This window comes from Mercenaria mercenaria, chromosome 13 (genome assembly GCF_021730395.1).
Source record: "Mercenaria mercenaria strain notata chromosome 13, MADL_Memer_1, whole genome shotgun sequence".
Classification (NCBI taxonomy): domain Eukaryota; kingdom Metazoa; phylum Mollusca; class Bivalvia; order Venerida; family Veneridae; genus Mercenaria; species Mercenaria mercenaria.
This window is the reverse complement of record NC_069373.1, coordinates 7,674,275-7,699,065: the sequence shown is the minus strand read 5'-3', so window position 1 is coordinate 7,699,065 and position 24,791 is coordinate 7,674,275. Positions and strand designations below refer to the sequence as shown.

Sequence of the window (24,791 nt, the reverse complement as noted above, 5' to 3'; positions counted from 1 at the left end):
AAGAACACCTCGACTCACTATTGTAAAATCTTCAAAGATTACCTTTAGTGGATCAAAGGTCAGTCACAGTAAAATAGAGACTGAAAATAGTTTCTGCTAATTAATTAACTGAAAAACGCTGGGCTACAGTTAGGCATAGGAAATAGAGATCAATACAATTGCACCTTTACTAATCCTACCAGGTGTTCTGTATTACAAAAGTGCCAAAACTTCGCAAGATGATTACCAGTGGTCATGAATAACCCTTACTGTGTTATGGTGGTGGTGGTGGTGGGAATCCTCAGGAATTTCAAACCCACACAAGGACAACTCTGGACTATATACAATTACTTAAGGTTACAAATTTGATCCACAGGAAAGGCAAAAGTAAAGAAGACAATGTCTCTGATACAATGGGGAATTCTCAATTATTTGCAAAGAACTGCATGGTACTGTTACCCAGAAGCACTGGGTAGGTTACCAATACCAAAACAGAAATTGACAGGCTGCTTAAAATGATGTCGAACATATGAAACATCAGATTTATGAAGAAATACATAGCAGCTTAAGACAAGGAATGGCCTAACGAGAAATTTTCCCAAGTCTGCATTTTTTAAAACTGCTCGAAAACTCAGTGGAGTTGTTAAATGTTCAGATTTGTCATATTCTTTAAAGTCATTACCTTCAAATGGAAACAAACTGTCACAGGAGACAGCGTGCTCGACTATTTCAATACTGGATAGTGAAACTGAGCACAGCTAAGGCAGTTGGAGCTATCTCAGGAGTGTTAAATGACACCAATGTGAATGAAGATACTGGACAATAGCTCAAGTCTGTGTCAAATGTACATTTGTATTTAGTAATAACAGAGCTGGAGAAGTGTATCAAAACATTAAGTAAGAATAAAAGGGACATAATTCATCAAAATTTTCTACAAAAAGTAATGCACCATGACACTGTGTCATATCACATGGCTTATAATGTGGAGCAACTATTTGCAGTTTGAATAAAATAAGTGAGACAGAGCAGAAATGCATCACAACTTGAACCTGCAATTCTAAACAAGAGCTGTCAGTTGACAGCGCGTTCAACTATTCTCAGTGCTTGATAAGCTATGAGTAAAACTTTAACATTACAATAAGCATATTTTAAGTGGAAAAGAGGCCATAATTCAGTCAAAATGCTTGATAGAGTTGTCTGCTCCTGTTTACAGACTGGGGTCATTATGGTAAACAAGTATGCAAAATATGAAAGCAATATCTCAATGGACTTTGAAAATATTTGGGGTGGTACGCAAACTTTAACATTTATTCTAAGTCGAAAAGGGGCCATAATCTAGTCAAAATGCTGATAGAGTTGCCTCCTCCTTTTTACAGACTTGGGTCATGATAGTAAACAAGTACGCAAAATATGAAAGCAATATCTCAATGGACTTTGAAAATATTTGGGGTGGTACGCAAACTTAAACATTTATTCTAAGTCGAAAAGGGGCCATAATCTAGTCAAAATGCTGATAGAGTTGCCTCCTCCTTTTTACAGACTTGGGTCATGATAGTAAACAAGTATGCAAAATATGAAAGCAATATCTCAATGGACTTTGAAAATATTTGGGGTGGTACGCAAACTTTAACATTTATTCTAAGTCGAAAAGGGGCCATAATTCAGTCAAAATGCTTGATAGAGTTGTCTCCTCCTTTTTACAGACTGTGGTCATGATGGTAAACAAGTATGCAAAATATGAAAGCAATATCTCAATGGACTTTGAAAATATTTGGGGTGGTATGCAAACTTTAACATTTGTGTGACGCTCACGCTCACGCCGACGCCGGGGCGAGTAGGATAGCTCCCCTATTCTTCGAATAGTCGAGCTAAAAAGGGGGCATAACTCAACATTTTGGTGCCAGCATCATGAACATTGTGACATACGATGTGGGTGACCATGTGGAACAACCATTTTAAGTTTGGATCAAATCCATTTAGTAACAACTGAGATAGAGTGAAAGTGCACCAAAATACCTTTAAATTCGAAGTAAAATGGGGATAATTCATAAAATACTGGTGCAAGAGTTATGACCTTTGTGCCAGATGATGAGGAATAACTTTTTTAAGTTTAAAGCAAATTCATGAAGTAATTAACAAGATAAAAAAGAGAAAAAGCGTCAAAACTTTAACCAAGGTGAGGACGCCGATGCTGGGGCGAGTGGGATAGCTCTCCATATACTTCATATAATCATGCTAAAAATTGTCGAAAAATGTCATAATATTTAATTTCTTGATACTGAGCATCTGTATTGAAATAGCAATGTTGAAGAAGAGGTAAGAAAAAACAAAGTATTCATTTTTTATTATTTTAATTTTCATTCAATTTTGCATATAATTATTGTTAAAGAAGCTAATTTCAATGAAATACATTTTATAAAATCAATTGCACACTGTGAAATATCAAAACACTCTACTCTTGTTTATATAGAGAATTTTGAGAATTTATTTTATAGTGAGTTAACAAAGGAATATTGCTGATATGAAATAAATTGCCTGGTTTTAAGTAATAAAACAACAGTTTCTGAGCTTTAAAGGCTAAAAGCAATACCTTTCAACAGGCCAAAATGTTTAAAATTAACTAAACTGGGTTATATTATATATCAAATGTTAAAATTAGACATTAAAATCCTGTTACCTATGTTTTTGAGAATTAAAAATAACTTGCAACATCAAGCAATTTTTTTATTTTCATACAAAAAGGAATTATTCAAAGTACCAGAGGGCCATGAGGGCCCTACACTGCGCATCTGAGTTTCACAACTTGCTTGAAGTTTTGGTAAAGGATCATCCAAGGACAATATGAGGAAATTGCTTTTAAATAGAGCTAATGCTTTCTGACAAGACTTTTCACTTATTACTGGCAGGTAGTGGGTGGGGGCTTTGAAAATATCTGGTCAGCAGTTTAATAGGACAGGATTTGTTAGGTTTTCAGCCACATGTATAGTGAAAACTAGCCTGGTCCCCAGACAGCCATATTTTTTCGCCTATTAACAGATCAAAATAGCAACATCCAAAATATGGACTTTTCTTGAAACTACTACCTGAAGAAGATTTGTACAGTTTTCCATATAGCCATAAAGGTTTAACTAGCCCGCCCCCTGGTGGCCATGTTTTTTTTACAAAACAAAATGATCTGAAGGCATTTGGTATGGATAGTCACCCAAGGAACATTTCTGTGAAATGGTTTCAAAATCTGGCCAGCAGTTTCTGAGTAGATTTCTCAAGTTTTCCTTTCGACTGTCATGGCAATGAGAACTTTGCATGGATGACCTAGATTTGAGGGAACCTGAAAAACTAACCAAGGAATATTCCTGTGAAGTTAGGATGAAACTGATTTGGTGGTTTAAGAGTTCTTTGAAGAAACTGTGCACAACAGACAAACTGACGATCCTAAAAGCTCACCATGAGCGCTTGGTGCTCAGGTGAGCTAAAAAGACTGTTTTTAATAATTGTGTGGAAATACATATTAAGTATGCAGTTCTGTAATTTTCAATTTAGAGCAAAGTCTCATATAATATTTCAATCTTGAAATATCTTCAACAACTGCTAACAGCAATATATATGTCTCAAAGATCATTTATCTGACATTCTTTCACGATTTATTCAGACCTTCCCGCAGAAAATCTATTCATTCAACTTCAATTACTTTTAATCAATTTTTGAATTTTTAAATATAAATATCAGTTAAACAATTTAAACTTTTGTATAACAACATACAGGTTTGTTAAAATTATATAATTTCATATCCACTGACTGTGTACATAGGTAAAACAGCTAGTTTTTCTGCATACAATAACAATCTTATTTAAAATCAATTAAAAGTATAGACTGGGAGTCACATCTTCTGCCTGGCATGCTGTGCACTGTCTGGCTAACAAATGGACTAGTATTTCAATTACTTGACTGTTCTATCCAATACAACTTGTCTGTACCTGAAATTTGAAAAAAGGATCAGTGTAAGTATATCCCAAATATTCAACTCCTTTCAAGATTGCTACACAATTATTGTTAAAATCACCATTTATCAATGTTTGTTACATGTTTTTGAGGGGTTATTACAAATGCTTGCAGTCTAACAACAAAGGCTATGCAGAAATCTTGAAGTTTTTACATCCTAAATGTATATATCTCGTTAAAAGATCACTGATCTAAATACTAATTCTAGTATTTACAGGTTTGGACTAACCCAAATGGATACCTAAAATTATAATAATTTTCAGAACATGTAGTTGCACTGTACCTTTTTAAGCTATTTTGAAAATTAAATACCAGTACAGCTCATTAACTTGACGTCTTTATATCAGCTGTATATGAAAACTGAACAATATAATTACCTGTCAAACGGAGGTTGGAGCATGGTTCCCCTCTCCATCAAACCATTCCAGCATCTCATTACTGAAAGCCTTTGATAAGCTGCCAGCCGGGGACAAGTGAAAATTGCTCATATTCAATGGGGATGCTACAGTTCTTTCTGGGGTTGAATACTGCCGTTGATGATGGATACCACGTTGTGCATTTCTGTAATTTTTATAATAAAAAAAAAATACATTAATCCATACAACAGACAATTCATATATTATCTAACATTAAAACTGCAAATTTACTACAGCAGCAAATAAGACTCTGCATCATTTAACTTAAACCACAGCCATTACATCTCTATCATAAAGGCTGTTATTTTGCTCTAAATAAAAACAGAAATAATAAATGATCAAGAGAAGCTATAGACTCGACAACTTACCTAATGCAGTGTACCAGCAGTAGAAGATATAGCTTTGATTATTTTCATCAAGATTAACAACCATTCATATTATAGAGTAAAACAATATGGAAGTATTTGTATAACAATAGGAGGAAATAGTGAGGTTTAAATGTTTGTTAAATGCCATTTTTCAACAGTATTCCAGTTTTGTAATGGCGGGCAGTTAACCTAACCAGTGTTCCTGGATTCTGTACCAGTACAAACCTGTCCTCCCCCAACTTCCCTACATGAATCAGAGGTGGAGGACGAATGATTTCAGACACAATGTCTTTCATCAAATAGTCATGGAGAACATACCGCCCGCCCAAGGATCGCACAACCCAGCCGTCCATAGATCGGCACTCTCCCTATTGAGCTAAGCGGGCAGGTTGAGGTTTAAATGAACAAGAGCACCGCCTTGCGGGTGCTGACGCTCATCTGATTTTTTTTGTATAATAGAACTATTGTCCTACCCATGATTTTCTAAGTCTAAAAAGGGCCATCATTCTTGCAAAAAGCAGGACAGAGTTATGTTTCTTGATGTACAGTGTCTACTTATGATGGTGAAAAACTGTTGCAAGTTTTAAAGCAATAGCTTTGATAGTTTATGAGAAAAGTATACTTAAACATAATACTCAACCAAGAAAATGATTTTCTAAGTCCAAAAGGGGCAATAATTATTGCAAAAAGCAGGATGGAGTTATGTTGCTTGCTGTACAGGGTCAGCTTATGATGGTGAACAAGTGTTGCAAGTTTCAAAGCAATAGCTTTGATAGTTTAAGAGAAAAAGTTCACCTTAACATAAAACTTAACCAAGAAATCGGATATTTTCTAAGTCCAAAAGGGGCCATAAATCTTGCAAAAAGCAGGATGGAGTTATGTTTCTTGCTGTACAGGGTCAGCTTATGATGGTGAACAAGTGTTGCAAGTTTTAAAGCAATAGCTTTGATAGTTTAGGATAAAAGCTGACCTAAACATAAAACTTAACCAAGAAAACTGATTTTCTAAGTCCAAAAGGGGCAATAAATCTTGCAAAAAGCAAGATGGAGTTAAGTTTCTTGATGTACAGGGTCTGCTTATGATGGTAAACAAGTATTCCAAGTTTCAAAGCAATAGCTTTGATAGTTTAGGAGAAAAGTTGACCTAAACATAAAACTTAACCAAGAAATCTGATATTTTCTAAGTACAAAAGGGGCCATAAATCTTGCAAAAAGCAAGATGGAGTTATGTTTCTTGCTATACAGGGTCAGCTTATGATGGTGAACAAGTATTCCAAGTTTCAAAGCAATAGCTTTGATAGTTTAGGAGAAAAGCTGACCTAAACATAAAACTTAACCAGGCAACACCGACACAGACGCCGACGCCGACAACCGCTCAAGTGATGACAATAACTCATCATTTTTTTTTCAAAAAATCAGATGAGCTAAAAACTTATTTCTATATGAAGCATGTTATTTTACACAATAAAATGCTGCAAACATTGGTTTTCAATTCCAATTTAGGAACCTATGAATCTATTTTCCTAACATAACATCAGAGTTAGAGATGCTATGAAAGTCAATATTTTCCTTAATCCCATCAGTGACCAAATTTACTGCTTGAACCAATGTTCAACCACCCAATTCCCTTATTTTTAGCCTTAATGTGCAAAATACAAATGAATTCTCCTTCCCTGCCATCAGTTCAATATAACAACTAAATGTCCTCAAACTGGCTTTATTTATTCTAAATAAAACAAAGCATTGTTTCTTGTACAGCTGTTTTACAGGGAAGGCTTCAACAAACACACACAGAGATAATAATACTTTATTATGTGTGCCTTGGGTTAAACGCTGTTTTTCAGCAGAATTTCAGTTATGTAACGCTGGCCAGTTAACCTAACCAGTGTTTCTGGATTCTGTACCAGTACAAACCTGTTCTCGGCAAATAACAGCCAACTTCCCCACATGAATTATCAGAGGTAGAGGACAAATTATTTCAGACACAATGTCTTTTATCAAATCGTCATGGAGAACATATGCCCCGCCCAGGGATGGAATTCACGACCCCGCTATCTGTAGATCTCCCTACTGCGCTAAGCAGGTGGGCTTGTGGACTGGCCTTCTAACATAAGACAACAGACGGAACATTTTATACAAGTTTATGCACAATCTATTTATTGCAATTTTAGGTAAAGTACAAACATACAATTACTGTAAGTTTGGAATGAAAGTATATATATGTATATGACTAACTTTCAACAAAACAAAAAAAAACATTACACAACTTTTAAAGAAAAAGAAAACATTACATTTAATGATTTACAAATGAACAAATTACATAAAAAGCCTAGGTTAATAAACACCAAATTTTCTTGGTTTTCAGATTCTTCCTCTGTTAAATATCTAAAGGAACAAAATTAATGGAACTGAATTAGGCGTTTCAACAGGAACTAAAATTTGGTAAAACTTTGTATATTGCCAGCTGAAGACAAATCAAACTGTAAACATATTCAATTCAGTGTTGCCCAAAGTTTTTTAAATATATTATTCCTGGCTCTGTTAATACAGTAGGGAAAGACGAATGTGGTTAAAAATTGCTATTTAGTCGGTAAGGAATCAAATAATTGTTTTAGTAAAAGGAAAAATAGACATTTAAACTAGGACAGCTGTTACATTTAGTTATAAATTTTTCCTGCTTTTTCTAAATTAAACTCAACATAGATCACAAACTTGTTGGCACTAAACTTGCAAGAACTGCATGAATTTAAATATGCTTACAGTAGTGGATGAAATAAAAGTGCCTACTCTGGGCTTAAAAATAGTATATCTTCACTCATATTTAAAACTTAAACATTGAAAGGCAATAGAAAATAGCTAAAATTAAAATAATGACAACATGCAACAAACGTGCCTTGTGTTTATTGTGACACATATGAAACAAATGTTTTCATTGGTCAAAATGATGTGATGTTAGTACAGCTAATGTGCTATTATCCAATAAAAACTGCTGTTACAAACTGTTAGCATGCACTCATGCCACATCCAAATTAAGGACTTTAACCCAGTCACCACAAAGCAGAATGTCAATATCTTTTTGCTATGAGACCAAATAATCTGCAAACTATTAAAGCAAGAGAATTCCATGCACATCTTTTTGTCTGCAAGCGATTTTGAAGGACTCGATATAAATCACGTATCTTCAGCATAGAGATTTAATTATTTTGTTTCATAGACAATCATGCCAGCGTGATGAAATAAAGAGCTGTTTCATCCAAAACTTTTCTGAAATCTCACTACAAGCAGAATGACTACAGAGGATTTATTCAAGATGCATTGATACTATCTTTCTAACATGCACCAAACAAAGTAAGAAGCCATATGTGAAGGAAAGATTTGTTACCTGCCACAGCCCTTTTATTGAACACATGAATTACTTCCCAATTTCTGCTTTAAAGTATAGGATGAACTCTACAAAACAGCCTGTTACGACTTCCATTTAAGAGCACATGAATGTGAGACTTTAGAACTTGAATGTCTAGCATACACACTGACAAATACCACAGAGATAGCCACACTGTTCAGCCAATATTGTTAAAACAATAATTTGAGTAGACATTTCAAAGAAGCATTATGCAACAAGGCAATGCCTAGTATTACAGAGTGTTGATTTTTTTATGTTTAAATAGCTAAGAAATAAAAAGCACAGAAAAGCAAAGCACGGCAAACAGAAGCAGTTTGTGCACAAAGAATTTAAAAGCAAAACTGATGCAGCAAACGAAAACAAACTCACAAATATGATTACATTTTTACATCAACTGTATTTTTTTCTTTTAAAATTTGTCTTAGTTTTCTGAAGCCAGCAATGATACATGAACAATTCTGCCAAGAGCTTGAAACAATGATGTTATTTTCCTCATAAATACAGGATATTCCATTCTTGAAAGTCTTTAGGTTAAGCACACTTATACTTGGTGTACATGTACAATTAGAAAGCCCAAATTACAATTGTTATCTCATCTAGTTCATTAGCACATTACACATCATCAGCACATCATTTGAAATAAATTCAACCAATGAAACATTTATTCTATTAAGTTCAAGGTCAAATACTGTCACAAGGTCACGTCTGTTGCAGCTGCACTTGTTGACCTCTCACCTTGAGCTGGTTGGTGTTGCAGGTGCTTCTTGACTACCCCTCCGTATATCTCGAGAACTCCTGACTGGTTCACATTTCATGGATGTAGGTGGTTGGTAATGTGTTTGTTTACTAGACTGATGCTGTGCTTTATACAAAACACGGCCACCCTGTGTTTGTACAGTATATTGAACACGCGACGTTGATGTGCTAACTCCATAAGTTGTCGTTGATGAAGACGTTGAGGAAACGGAATTAGCTCTAGAATTTCCATAACCCATATGATCTTGTGAAGCATTAGACTGAGATGTGTATGGATGATTACCAGTCATGTGACGTGATGACACAGGGGAACCATATGGAGATGCAGAACTTGTGCTGGTTCCCCTGTATGCTGGGTGTACTTGACCTGATGTTGATTGTCCATACTGAGAACCCTGTGGATGATGATATGATGATGTGGAATGATGAGTATCACCTTCTGATGAGTGCTGTGACGGACTACTTGCTCTTGATCCAACCAGAGCATTATGGTATTGTTCAACTAATCTCTGCCTGCGTAACTTTTCACTATATTTATAGAAGTCTTTCATTTCAAATGGTTTAGACACCTCTACATGAGGTGACATTTTTATTGTTACAATTTTACTTGAGGTTGCCTGTGGGACACCATGAGGCGAGTCAATTACATTAACACTAACTTTATGTTCCGAATGAGGAGGTTTTGAATGAGTATTGGCTCTAGCCCCTTCATAGCCCCTAGGACTGTAACACTGGCCTTGTGGTGTATCACCACCACCACTCCCTGTATAAAGTTCATTAAACGTTCTTTTTGTTGGACTCTGTATTATTGGAGAAGGTTCCGTGGATGCAGAGTCCTGCCATGCAGCTCGTGACTGTGAATTTAAATCTAAATTCCTATCTTGTCTCTGGCTAGATTCATGATGGATTGGTACCTCAATCATACGATGACTTGACACTGAATCAAGTCTCTCATTGTTATACCTATCACTTCTACTTGGATAATTTTGAGTGGGAGAATTCACCACGTAATTCCTTGACCTACTAGACAATGGAAAGTCATTCTCTGTATTTACCACAGGCTGTTCATTCCCTTTAGAAGACAGATCATATTCAGATCTTGATGTCCTTTTCCCAAACCTTGAAGGTGTATTACTTGAAATTTCACTGTTAGTATCAGTGTCACTAAGTTTCCGTTCATATTCACGATTTTGACGTTTTTTCAAGTTCCGTTCTAAACTACCGTAGCTTTTTTGTGTCTGATTGTAAGCATTTTCTAACCCCCCAAGTTTTGACTGCAACTGTAATCTGTTATCAAACACATTATCTAAAGTTTCATAGTGAGATTCACTAGGTGTATTTAAATCATGGTTACTTTCATATCGTGACGTTCGTCTAGAATTCACATTATACATATTGTTTGTTGAGCTAAACCCACTATCCTGGCTACCTTCTAATCGACCTTGGCCAGCTTCCAGACGACTTTGACCACCAGACTTGTTGTCAAGGTGACCACTGTCAAGGTGACCTTGGCTGCCAGACTTGTTTTCATAGTCATTTTGTGAACCTGTCTGTGACTGGCTACGACTGGCAAGAGTAGGGTATGTCTGGTTGCGATACTGAGTGGAGTACACAGAATTTGGCTTGTAAACTTCATCCAGAGTAGGACTGAAAGTAAACAAATGTTGTTAAATAATAATTAGTCTAAACACACCAATTACTATCTTAAGCACAAGCATACACTTATATTGTACATGTGAAACATGAAAGCTTAGATTAGGTTTAGATTATCTATAACACAAGCTTCAGTAACACCCAGGACAATTCATGTTATTTTCATTTTTTCCTGCAATCCTTGAATTATATACCTTGTTTCTTAAATATTGAATTTTTTATCTCTACCACTTAGTCACTGTTAAATCATCTTTTCCTGTTGGCATAAAATGTCCTGGTTTCTGCTGAAACAGTTGTTTTTCAGCAATTTCAACATTCAATGATTAAGATATACAGGAAATCAACCCAAATAGTGTTTTTTTTCTTTCAGATCTGATTTCATGGCTCAATGTAACAACAAAATCAATGAAAATAGGTTCCCGAAGAATAATATCAAATGAGCCGTGCCATGGGAAAACCAACATAGTGGGTTTGCGACCAGCATGGCTCCAGACCAGCCTGCACATCCGCACAGTCTGGTCAGGATCCATGCTGTTCGCTAACGGTTTCTCTTATTGCTATAGGCTTTGAAAGCGAACAGCATGGATCCTGACCAGACTGCGCGGATGCGCAGGCTGGTCTGGATCCATGCTGGTCACAAACCCACTATGTTGGTTTTCCCATGGCACGACTCAAATAAAGATTTTCACAGTAAATTAGAATGCAGTTACACAAACCTGGAAAGTAAGAACATGTTATATCTTTGCATAAATGTGAAGAAAACAGAATGCAAGAACAGAAACTCATTTCTAGTTATAAAATACTTTTTTAATGTAAACTTTAATTAGAATTTATGTATAAGCAAGTGTTAAGAAATCAGTACACAAAACAATTTTCTTCTGCAGCAAGCTGATGAAGCATATTATGTAACGTGTATGTTTGTACAGTAACTGTACACATACTGCGATTCATACTATGGATGATACAAACTTCTTTTGAGGTTCAAGATAGAAATATGGTGATTACGTACTTAATTACCATTTCATAGTCTCATTTTTCCCCTGTATATATACCTGCTATGTGTTGGCGGAAGTGTCATAGATGCAATTTCCCGTTCCACTGGAAAGTTTTTTGGGGCCGTGTTTGATCTGTGCAGGAGAGGATCCAGTCGACCTTCATGCTGAAATTGTAACATCAGTATCCCCTGATTTAATAAGATGTTAGAACAATTCTATATGAAAATGCACAAAATCTTAGCTTGAATGTACTCTTGCTTACTCGTCACTGAAAAATTTCAACTAGTATGTCCCCTACAAAGTATGTATCAGCAATAGAAGAGAAGACCATGGTCCAAACGTTATAAAACTTTGGAGACATGTCTCAAAATACAGCCTTGCCATTGGTCAATTTCAAATTTGTGCTCAGAAAACAACTTATCAAATGCTGGCTTTGAGACCTGGCATGATAACTAGCTGGGTGGCTTCCACACATAAAAGAATTCTACATCAAGTTCCTTCAGGCCTGAGGAAAAAGTTATTTAAATTCATTCCCTTATCTACTAAGTCACAAATGCCCCTTACTTCAGATTAGAGATATCTTTAAGTCTCTCCAACAGAACATGACAAAACCCTGAACAATTAACTAACCTGTTTATAATTACTACGCGGCCCTCTAGGTACCAATGGGGACTGAGCTGGAGAGACCACATCAGAATCTGAAATTGACAATCAACCGTTTTAATGAAAATTATCTAATTAAAATACCAAAATACAATCATAATCGCATTTAACTATTTACCACATCAGAATCTGAAATTGACAATCAACCATTTTAATGAAATTTATCTAATTAAAATACCAAAATACAATCATAATCGCATTTAACTATTTCTTATACAGGTAGCAGACATTCAATTTCTCTAATTTTGCTAAGATTTGTTTATTTATGTTACAGCAAACTTTTTGCAACTAGTGTTGACATTCAAGAATGCAGATTTCAAACCAATTTAAAAAGGTCAATACAACCAAGTAACAATAACCTGGTGACCTGGTATTTCATACACATTATTTCTGCATTAAAACTACACAAGTTTCCCTTTAATAATAATTGTAAATATATATAAAAATTGCCCAACAAATAAAACAAGCACAAACGGATACATGCTTTTCACACAGGTACTCTCTCAATCAAGTAAAAAGTTTAAAGGTCGGCTGGAACTGATTTTAAGAATCATTTTACCAGTTACATAATTCACAATATATGCTTCCAATGGAAGGAAAATACATATGAATCGTTGATTATGAAAGTATGCCCTCATCTTTCATTAGAAAAGTTCATAGCTGCAGGACAAAATGCATTTTTTTTTATGGATAAAAACCCTGGGTAAGGTCTACTACACAGAACTGACACTCATCCTCATCACACGCAAAAATAATGTTTCATGCAGAACTGTCCTAACAATGGCATAGTGCATGTAGAAACACTTGGTGAAATGTTTATTAGCATAAGGTAGACAAAGACAAAATAAAGTTCACACATAATAAATACAAAGTATTTTAATATTGTAATGCACCATATGAAAAAAGTACTATACATTTTGTTTTCTAATCAGTATTTACTACTGGAAGATTTTTTCAACATCTAATATAAAATTTTAAACATATTAATAAAAAAAAGATAAAACAAGAGCACCGCCTTGCGGGTGCTGACGCTCATCTGATTTTTTTTGTGTAATAGAAATATTGTCCTACCCATGATTTTCTAAGTCTTAAAAGGGCCATCATTCTTGCAAAAAGCAGGATAGAGTTATGTTTCTTGATGCACAGTGTCCACTTATGATGGTGAAAAACTGTTGCAAGTTTTAAAGCAATAGCTTTGATAGTTTATGAGAAAAGTTGACTTAAACATAATACTCAACCAAGAAAATGATTTTCTAAGTCCAAAAGGGGCAATAATTATTGCAAAAAGCAGGATGGAGTTATGTTGCTTGCTGTACAGGGTCAGCTTATGATGGTGAACAAGTGGTGCAAGTTTCAAAGCAATAACTTTGATAGTTTAAGAGAAAAAGTTGACCTAAACATAAAACTTAACCAAGAAATCTGATATTTTCTAAGTCCAAAAGGGGCCATAAATCTTGCAAAAAGCAGGACGGAGTTATGTTTCTTGCTGTACAGGGTCAACTTATGATGGTGAACAAGTGTTGCAAGTTTTAAAGCAATAGCTTTGATAGTTTAGGATAAAAGCTGACCTAAACATAAAACTTAACCAAGAAAACTGATTTTCTAAGTCCAAAAGGGGCAATAAATCTTGCAAAAAGCAAGATGGAGTTATGTTTCTTGCATGTACAGCGTCGCTTATGATGGTGAACAAGTATTCCAAGTTTCAAAGCAATAGCTTTGATAGTTTAGGAGAAAAGTTGACCTAAACATAAAACTTAAACCAAAAATCTGATATTTTTTAAGTAACAAAAGGCCATAAATCTTGCAAAAAGCAAGATGGAGTTATGTTTCTTGCTATACAGGGTCAGCTTATGATGGTGAACAAGTATTCCAAGTTTCAAAGCAATAGCTTTTATAGTTTAGGAGAAAAGCTGACCTAAACATAAAACTTAACCAGGCAACGCCGACGCAGACAACCGCTCAAGTGATGACAATAACTCATCATTTTTTTTTAAAAAAAATCAAATGAACTAACTAGAGCTACCACTAAAAGTGATTAATACCCATGTTATACTATCATACTTTTTCGTGTGGAAAAAAGGCCCTTAACTTTGCAATCTTTGGGAAAAAATTCTGTCCCATCTACACCTCATGAAGAAGTGTATGAAGCTTCAGTGAAAATCCTGTAACACTGTGAAAGTAGCTGTGTCAAGTTTTGTATTGGCAATAGGTTGGCCAACTGTCTGGCTGTCTCCTATACCCATTTAAAATTTATTTTAGGGTGTAAAGTTCCCTCAGACTTTGCTGCTGTAGCGCTGGGACATTACAGTAATTCACAAAATGGTACATTTCACATGATATAGATAATTTGTGCAGTTTTTCATTTATAACTCCATGCAAGATGACAATACAGAAAGCTGCTGGAGAACAACAGTGATTTGGGGTCAATCACACAACATGTGCATTCAAAACAAAATGGATTCAAGAGCTGTCCTAAGACATGCTGGACTATTTGACAGCTTCTGAGTCAAACAAGGGCTTAACTTGTAAATACTTACTTGAGTTATTATTTACAATTTGTTACAAATGATCATTTTATTATGGCAATGACAACTAGCAGGCTTCAATCAAATTTACTAAGTTAAGAAAGGGCCATTATTTGAATTAATGTTAACCAGAAGTTCTCTTACATGGTTATGCAAGTATCTGTCTTGTTGTGTGAAGTTTCAGTTTAATACATGTACATGTAGTTGCATTTAAAACACAACTTAATAGATTCACGCAAAACTTTAACCAGATTTTCTAATTGAAGAACATAGTGTTGCTACTGAGATGCAGCTCAATGGTTAGCTGCACACAGAACTTTTAACATATTTTTTATAATCTATAAAAGACCATCATTTGCATTAATTTTGACAGAGACTTATCTAACTTGTTTATTTCAGTAGGTCTGAGGACGAAGAAGCCTTGTGTGAAATTCTATCCAATACATGCAATGGTTAAAGAGGTAGGATTTTGCTAACAGAACGTTAACCATGTGAGTAGAACAGCTCTCTCCATTCTTCGAATAGCCGAGCTAATGATATTCACAAGTAAATAACATACCAATATGTATGTTTGATCCTAAATACCCTAACTTTGACAGTAATTGTTAATATGCATTTGAACAGAATAACACTTGTGACAAGTTCCATTAAAAGAGAACCGAATTTCAGTCATTCTTAGATTGTTAAAAAATCCTGTTCTTGGTTTCTTAGTTCAACCTAAAATTACTTTAGACTAAATCTTCTTTTAAGTGCTACCTTCGACATAAACATGCAATTTACTGACCATGTCCCATTGAAAACTTGTCATTTTAATTGTGCCGTTCTACCAAAAAAACAACTATAACGTTTAAAACAAAATTAACTTTACATTTACAACACTTCTACAGAACTGAAAAGTGTGTGTCTAAAACATTTATATGGTGACATCTGAACTGCCTAACATGCGTCAAAATTTACCTTGGTCCGCTTTAAAATTCCTTCTTTCTTCACTCTGTTTCTTAAAAGCAAAAGCTATGTTGATCTCAACTGACCTCTATGCACACAGTTAAGTCATAGCAAGATGAAGTTACTATCCTTGGAGAGCCTTTCACACAATAGTTTAAACATTAAACATTCAGAGAAAGATAATGTTTTCGCAGGTATGCAAAGATATTTCAACTATTACCAAAATATATGACTTTGACGACAATGCTTTAAATCAAAACTGAAAATCTCAGAAAATACTTTTTACATTAAAAGTGAAAAGATGATAAATTTGCAAATTTAATTTGTATAAAACTCACTTGCACGTTTACATCTGTTTCTTAGGTTAATATTTTACATTTTTATCAACTAGTTAGCATTACATTGCTGTCAGGTATAAGAATATTACTATTGCTTGGGATCTGTCACCCATACTTAAATGTTACAATGGACATCCGCTTCAGTCCTAGCTTATTTTCAACTGAAAAGTTCACAACTTCCATACCTGTATACAAAAAACAAGGAAATGGAAAATGAATATGAAGCCTCTTTGGTCAAGCTGTTCATTTCCAACTGGATAATGGACACAATATATCCCTTAACATTTTATATCAAGAGTTCCATAACAGTCAGGACTTTTGGTGGAAATTACTGCAAAAATATAAGCATTCAATGACCATGATCAAAGCTTATAATAGCATTTTTAGTGGCTCTCATTAAAAACATTGCTAAAAGATTGTATGTTCAGAAAAAAACCACAGTAACTTCAAACAAAAGCAAAACTGTTAACCAAAGTGCACGTAAACCCAAGCTTTTCACAACACTTAGAAAGTAAAACTATCATACAAATGTTACCAACCGCTATCAGTCATGTCTAAACTCTTGATACTCTTGCCTAGAAAGATAAAAATGCATGTTTCTTATTTTCTACATTTAAATGAGATAAGCAATATGTTTATGAGAGACATGACTGTGTATGATGTTTTGATGGAAAATTGCTATAAAAATATTCATAAAAGAGTCACTCAGTTCTGTTAAATATGTAGTTCCTGCAAAAGACTTGATATTGTTGCCAATCACAGGCTAGAAAAGCCATACAGACCAACATGCAGTCTTCATGACAAAAAAAAGAACCTGTTGCATAATTTTACTGGCTTTGCACCAAAAAGCAGTTTTAAAGTTTCTCTTAATCAAGCCTTCTATATTGTCATCTTGATGCAATGATTTGTATAATGTCCAGTGTGCATTAGAGGCATGATGTTTTCTCATTCCAACATTACAGTCGAACTTGTGCTAGCGACCACCCGTGAAAAGAGACCACCTGTCGACAACGACCGGTCTCTGGTCCCCATGTAGAAAAATGCTCATAAAAAGGCTGTGAATAGCGACCACCTGGCGACCGCGACCAGCGACCGGCCTAATTCATTCCCAAGGGTCATAAAATTATTTGCCCCCAATAACGACCAAGCTGGACCGTTCCGGCATGAAAATATTTGAAATCTGCCGAATTTTCACGACTTTCTCATTATAGCAACGATAATAATAACTGCTTGAATGAAAATTTGCAAGTTTGCACCGGCCGAATTTATACACAGAACATAAAGAAAGAAAGAAGCTGTAAAAATATTTTTTATCAGCATGATAATGACTAAGTGAGAAGTGACCTTCCCCCCCCCAAAATAAAGACCACCTGTGAACAAAGACCACTTTTGCTTGTTCCCAAGAGTGGTCTTTGTTCACAGGTTTGACTGTATACAAATTTATTTACATCTTCCACATAGGATATATTTCATCATAAAATCTAAGTCCTAGCTGTATCCCTTTATAGCCTAACATGTTTCATCCAAACTTGTTTGCATCCAGTTATTAAATCAAGGGCTTTAACTCAATGAATTTAAAACAAACGGACCATGATGGTATTATATCACTGAATTAAATACAGTTGAAACTCGTTTTCTCGAATCTCAAGGGACTGAGTGTTTTACTTCGAGATGACCGAAATTGGACTCAGAATGATATATTTTGTGCACATATTTTTGGGACGGGACGTGAAAATGTCTTCAAGATAGCCAGAATTTTTGAGACGAGGGAATTTGAGTTTCAACTGTATGTTTATTACCATTATACTTTTGAGGTTTTAATATAATTATAAAATACAAGTTTTTGATAAATAGACCATTACTTCAGTGTCATTTTAGCAAGCATGTCTATTAGTGAACTACTCTATGTGAGTTTCTTAAGTGAAGATACTGTAAGAATGGGGTCTTTTATGTGTTGACCATGTGAAATACAGACATTCTCACATATGCTAGAGCCCAAAACTCCAGATTACTGAAGGAATCATGTCCATTGTCATACTTGTAGGTAAGATATTTTAAAAATGTGCGCTTTCTAGGTAAATTTATGACGACTGCTAAAGAAACGTCTTCCTGATATGATATGAAAAACTGCATTTTGACAGTCAAGGACTATAACTCTTGTTCTTATTTTCAGCAATCTTTCTGATTATCTAACTTGTATGAGATGTTGTGGCCAATTTTTTGACTAACTAAAGGGCCACAACTCAGGTGTAACTGCCTTCATTTTAGTCCTGTGGCTTTATGCACATTCTGTAAGTTACATACTTAAAAGACTACAGCTTCTTATGCATTAACAATGCAAAACAAAGTAATTTTGATTTATTTTCCATAAGATTCATGAAGATTTCTAGAGCCATGTGAAATATGAACACCTTAACTTATTCAAGGGCCAGAACTCTGGTGTTACTATAACTATCATGCTTACTGTCAAACTTGACAGTGAAAGAGAATCAAACTTTAACTTAGTAAAAAGGGTTAATGATGTGGAACAACCATCTGAGGTCTGACAAAAATCCATTTAGTAACAACAGAAAAACAGTGAAAAAGCAATAAAATCATCTGAAATTTTAAGTAAAAAGGGAGATGAAATACTGGTGCAAGAGTTAAGGACCTTATGTCATATGATGTGAGTGATGATGTGGAACAGTTATATTCAATTTGAATCAAATCCCTTTCATAATAACAAGAGACATAGTGAAAATGCATCAAACATATCGTTTGTTTTTAAATAAGAAGGGGGGCATAATTCATGAAAAATTGGTGCCAGAGTTATGGACATTGTGTCGTATGATGTGGGTGTTGATGAGGAGCAACTACTTTAAGTTTGAATCAAATCCATTTGGCAATAACAGGGATGAGTGAAAGTGAACCAAAACTTTAACCTGAAATTCTTAGTAAACGGGACAATAATTCAAGAAGTATTGGTGCCATAGTTTTGACCCTTGTATCATATGATGTGAGTGATGATAAGGAATAAATATTCTAAGTTTGAAGCAAATCCATCACATAGTAGCAGAGATAAAGTTAAAAAGTGCCAAGGTGTGTAAGACAATGCCAGTGCCGGAGTGACTAGGATAGGCCTCCATATACTCTGTCTAGTCAAACTAAAAAGTACATCTTGACATTTACCCTTTCAGCCACTGAAATGCTTTTTATGAGCAAATGTGAAAACTACATGCAGGAGCTCTTAGTTATAATGAATGATTCTTATGGTCCTAATATTAATCTCTGACTAAAGTTTCAGTGATCCATGCCTAGTTCATTAGTGCCATTCAAAATGATGCTAAAACTAGTTTGCAATTATCATGATTATAGCTTTTTAGAAACTTTAGGCATTCCTCTGCTGGTAGGGTAAGCCATGTGTTCACCACTGAAGAATGTTGAATTAACATATAATACACCATGAACTACAGAACAATGGTTATAACTGAGATTACATGCCTTGGGTTACTACCTTAATTCATTTTAGCCTTTTGGTAGAGATCTCAAAATCTCTTTAAATATCCTACTTAAGATACCATGAGCCAAAGGCTTCATGACTTCCTCAGCATGTATCTTAAGGGTAAATGCCACAGTTGCTTTTATGTATATAGGCAAAAATTTTCCTAAGGACAGAACTTCTTTGAACTTTGTGTACTGACTGAGAATCAAGTCTAAAACGGAAATATGAATTAAAAATCAGAGTTACCCAGGCTTGATATTGACTTATCTGCCCTTGAAAATAGATTTTTTTTTTCAGTATTTTACGACCTTCAATGGCAGATAATTCATGACCAAGGCTGGATATGTATGATTTGCTTTATTTCAAATTTCTGTTTTTGATTTGATTCTCTATCAGTAAACACAGTTTAAAGAAGAAATTCTGTCTGTAAGAAAATTTTGCCCCATGTCAATATAGACACTGTGGCAAATGTCCTTATCTATGAACATGACAAAATAATACAGCTAAGTCCTGGTCTTTCCCATGGGCCGGATTTCTTCAAACCTTGTATACTGACTGCAACAGAAATATAAAATAAAATGCAGTTTCCTTGCCTTGATCTTGAATTATCTGCCCTTGAAAATGGGATTTTTTTTAGTATTTTCTGATTTTCAAGGGTAGATAATTCAAGATCAAGCCTGGGTACCTATGACTTTTATTACATATTTCCATTTTAAACATGACTCTCAGTCACTACACAAAGAAATTCTGTCTGTAGGAAAAATTTTGCCTATTTACATAGAAGCAACTGTGGCATTTACCTTTAAGTAAGGCTGAAGCAACACTGCAAGCTAATTGGGGCTATAACTGGGGCTACAAACCTTCACTGAACGGACAGCTGACCAGCTGGTAAAAGGCATTCATGAAAACCTTCCCTATAATTTGAATGTAGTAAAGATAGTGGACTGGACAACCCACCTATCTCACCCCAACCACAGTAAAATAAATCAGATCTTTCAGATATGTGTATTTTCCATGCAAAGCCATGCATATTCTTAAGAATAGATATTTTTTCAGTTTCAGTCAGTCATAAACTGGCAAAATCTTTCGCATCACCCTTAAATGGGATTCCATAAAATAAATTAATCTCCAATTTTCAACACTTTCATGAAACTTACTTTCTGTAGAAAAATGAATTGAATCATGCAGTTAACATCAAGCAGAAAGCTGCTACTGGTATTTAACAGTATAAAATGAAGTTTTTAAAAAGGTGTTCATATGCAGTGATTCTCAATAAATAAAGCTTTCTGCCAGCTGACTGACTTTTAATTATATGACTTTATGCCAAGGATGATAGTAATGATGATAATGGATTTTTGAAATAATAATGAAATAGACTCTTGGTACAGTGTTGTGTTTTTATCCAGCCTTGTCAGCCAGTTGTAACTCTAAGTAACAGGCTTCAAAATGGCAACATAAATTCAAACTATAGTAAAATGTTTGCTTGAGGTTGCATTGGAATAAACAAAATGCTAGTTATCCAAGCATTTTGAGCGATTGAAACATCTGAAGAAAATGACAGGGGATCACATTAATTGAGTGAGCCAAGGTGCTCGGATTATCAATGCTCGTGTCAGCGGGGTTTGACTGTATCTTTATTCAAATATAAAGTGTTTAGGCAAGACTGTTTTGTAGAACCAAGCTGAGGTCAAGTAAACAGCATTACTTAGACATTTCATTCTGAATCTTTGTCATTCTCAACTGCAACAAGAGTCTATTATAACCAACACCACAATGAAGTTACCAATACCACAATAAAATAAGCAAACGAAATATACATTTCAAACTGTTTTATTTTTTTTATCAAAATATTTCTTTCTTTTTATCTGACTTTATAAAAAAATCTGCATCTATACTCGAGACATTTTATAAATTGTTGTTTTTATCAAAAGCATGTGAGGCATATTTTAATTGTTTTACAAAATATAAAAATATATGAAAGTAAGAAAATAGCAGTAGACAGAAAATGAAGAGGAAAGAAAGTGAGGGTAAAAAAGAAACATAAAATGAGACAAGACATATTTACAATGGCGAGACATTAAAAAAAAACAATATAAAACTAAAGAAAGTAAAAAAAAAATAAAAAAAAAATAGAAAAATCGAAAGTGCTTTCATAAAACTTGAAGAGCTATCAATACAAAAAAGTTTGAGAAATTTGACCTTTAATCTGTTTTGTTTTTAAATAACTGAAACACATTTAGTAAAATAATGTTCAAATCTTATTTAAATGTACAACGTAAGTTAAACGAACATAAAACCCTATCTTGGTCAGTATGAGACAGAATTTAAAATGAGACTTTAATCCTTATAAAAATATAGTACAGAAAACATAATGAAAACAATCATATAAATTTGTAAACAACCTAGAAATAAATAGAAATGATATAAAATATACACCACAACTCTATTTAACATGAGGTAGGCATTTCCTACAAGTACTGCCTAAAATTTTCACTTCATTCTTGTCTTCTAAACTATCAAAAGCCAGCAAAACAATGTAATAGTTTGAATTAAAAAAAATATATATATATTTCTTTTGAATTTTTTATAAAGAAGAACAGAATAAGCAAATTTAATTGTAACACTGACCATTTAATATTGAAGCCGACATTTAAGAAATTTATGCAAATGAGGTAGAATTTTTGGTCCTATCTGTTTCTTTTAATGTCCCATAATTTTGAGCATTTGGTCCTATTATTTCCTTATAATTGCTAGAAGTCTTAAATTTAAGACAATATCTGGACAATTTCTAAAAATGAAATTGTATCCAAAACCCTGACCTCCTAAGAGTATAAATATACGATCTATATATGTATATATGTACACACCAAACACCAGGTAAGTAAATCTTCACCAATGAGAAAATGTAGACAAGAAGACCTACAAATATCATGGTTAAAGATCAAAGTAATGATTATAATAAGATTATATCTATATGGTATATATGAAATGTTATCTATACAAGTTATAGCACCATTTTGATATTGCACTTTTTGTGATATTTCAGTAATCTCCCTTTGCACAATGACAGTGTCAGTTATCCCCCTGATTATGCATAAACACATTTCTGAACACTATACAGCTGTTTCCTTATTTGCTCTCACAACCTGCGGCGAAAGTTTCTGGAACATGGTGTGATGCCAAGAGGCTCTCTTACTCCGTCTCGTGTTTGGTGACATACAAGTTACCTCCCTTCTCTTTGGTACAGATGGCGGCGTGAGAAATGACTTATCTAATGAAGGCTCCCCAGGAATATATTTATAGGATGACGGATACAATGAGTCGTTGGAGATCTTGTAGGATTCCTCGGAGCCGAAACTAGTATCAGCTGATCTTGAATCTTCTAACCTAGATTCTGATCCTATGCTCTTCGACTCGTCCAACAAAGACAAAGAATCGTTGAATGTTGAAGTGCTTCTATCACCCTTAACACTAATACCAGAGTCAATAAACTTATAATACTTGAGTAGATTCCTCTCCCTAAATGAACGAGACAACCTATGAGCAACAGATGTGTTATGCCTAGATTTAGAGGGTCTATAGGAAATGGAATCATCACAGAGGGCAGGGTTATCTGTACCGCCTAACTCGGCACAGTACGTACCATCGTATTTTCCGGACAATGCTGGAGACACCTGAACACCACCTTTACGGTACTCGCTCAACTTCTTCTCCATTTCTTTCAACTGAAAAACGACAAAAATACAATTTAAAACTTTGTTTCGAAAAGCAAAGGAAACATATAAGTAAAGTTCATTTTTATCTGGCAAATAGGTGTGCTGAAGATAGCTTGATTTTTTTTTCAAACACCATAAATTGTCGATAAATTATATATAACATTAGCTATCTATTTTTGTTTTGCTTCCAACTGATTTATTCTCTATTTTGATCAGCAACCACTGATTCCAGTATGCCTGGAGGTCATTTTAGCAAATATGTCAGCTATTGAAGGTTTCATTTCATTTTTACACCCTACTTTATTTCAGACATAACAAACTGGAACAAGATAAGGACTATTTTTGTAGAGTGGAAAGGATCAAGTAGATTTTATCTCCAACATTGGAGATCAGCCAGAAAATCTATCCAACAAGTAACAGACAGGAAATTTAAACGTTTTTTTTTTTTCAAAATGTTTTTCTTGCAACAGGTTTTATTCAACAGGTGAATCATGCTTTTTCCTACATGTAACTATAGCACCATGGGTAACAATGAAATACAGCAAAATTTTGTAACCATGCATTCAGTTTCTATTTAGATTAAAAACCAAATCAAAACCACTGTTCTGGTTTAAACACAAATATTACAACACTATTCAAATCTTGATGTTTTCACATTGTGTGAAATTCATTAATTATGGAACAATACAGTCACTTTGTTCAGCTGATGTAGTTTATAGTACAATAGTGTTTCAAACATTGCTGCATGGTTTTGGGTACTTATTTCAGGTTTAATTTATCTATGTTATCAATTTACCTTGCTCTGAGCCTTGATAAAGGAATGTCTTCTCTGCTTGCGCACGAACCTGCTGACTGACTTGTCAGATGCGAGCTTGTGGGCAGCACTAGTGATTTGCTTTTGGAGCTCCAGCTCTAACTCAAGCTTACTCGTCATATCTGCATCCTGTAAACATACAACAAAAAACTCCTTGTATTAAAATCGGAATAACAACTATTTACTTCAAATAAAAGTTAAAAATTTGAGATTGGACTTTCAGTGTTTGTGCCAGTAGAGACAAATTGAAATCCCCTATAAGTGGCACTGTCTTCTGATATAAATTATCTGATGAAGGGTTTTTACAGATTAATACATAGGCATAAACTTGTCGTTACCAGTGACATCATTTTGTGTGTCTGTATATCAAACTAGTAAAACGTTGGCATTTAAAGCTGATTAGTATAAGTTCTTATCTCTAAGCTAAGTCACTTTTTTTTGGTCAGCTGACTTGATTGTTTGCCATATGACTTTTTGTATAAGTCGTGAACAATCAATCATTAATATTCCATCTTGAGGTCACATTTTTACACTGTGATCTTTTCACTTGTAGTTACATAGTAATTTACGCATGAGTCACAAAACAATGCATATATCCAAGCATGTCAGGTCATTACATGACTCCATATTAGGATTTATCTTTGTAACCGAGGTCTGAATCCAGGTCAAGAGCACTAAAGCACAGTGTGTGGCAGAAGTCTAGCATGAACTAATCTTACAGTCTTTACTTAAGTTCCTATT

At 34.5% G+C, this 24,791-nt stretch overlaps 1 protein-coding gene across 11 annotated transcripts in view; it reads right to left on the bottom strand.

Annotated features, from left to right (window-relative positions):
- Window positions 1–2,313: 2,313 nt before the first annotated feature.
- LOC123529976 (FERM domain-containing protein 4A-like) overlaps window positions 2,314–24,791 on the bottom strand; it is a 184,167-nt gene continuing 161,689 nt past the window's right edge. For 10 of the 11 annotated variants that reach the window (XM_045310634.2, XM_045310635.2, XM_045310624.2 and 7 more), the window contains 8 exons: window positions 24,033–24,179; window positions 23,164–23,245; window positions 16,579–16,614; window positions 12,199–12,266; window positions 11,626–11,732; window positions 8,900–10,567; window positions 4,356–4,539; window positions 2,314–3,953 (listed from right to left, as the gene is read on the bottom strand). In XM_045310634.2, coding sequence (XP_045166569.2) covers window positions 4,359–4,539; window positions 8,900–10,567; window positions 11,626–11,732; window positions 12,199–12,266; window positions 16,579–16,614; window positions 23,164–23,245; window positions 24,033–24,179 — 2,289 coding nt within the window. In that variant the 3' untranslated portion in view covers window positions 2,314–3,953; window positions 4,356–4,358. The remainder of the gene's footprint in view (window positions 3,954–4,355; window positions 4,540–8,899; window positions 10,568–11,625; window positions 11,733–12,198; window positions 12,267–16,578; window positions 16,615–23,163; window positions 23,246–24,032; window positions 24,180–24,791) is intronic. The other variant, XM_045310626.2, reaches the window with a different exon arrangement.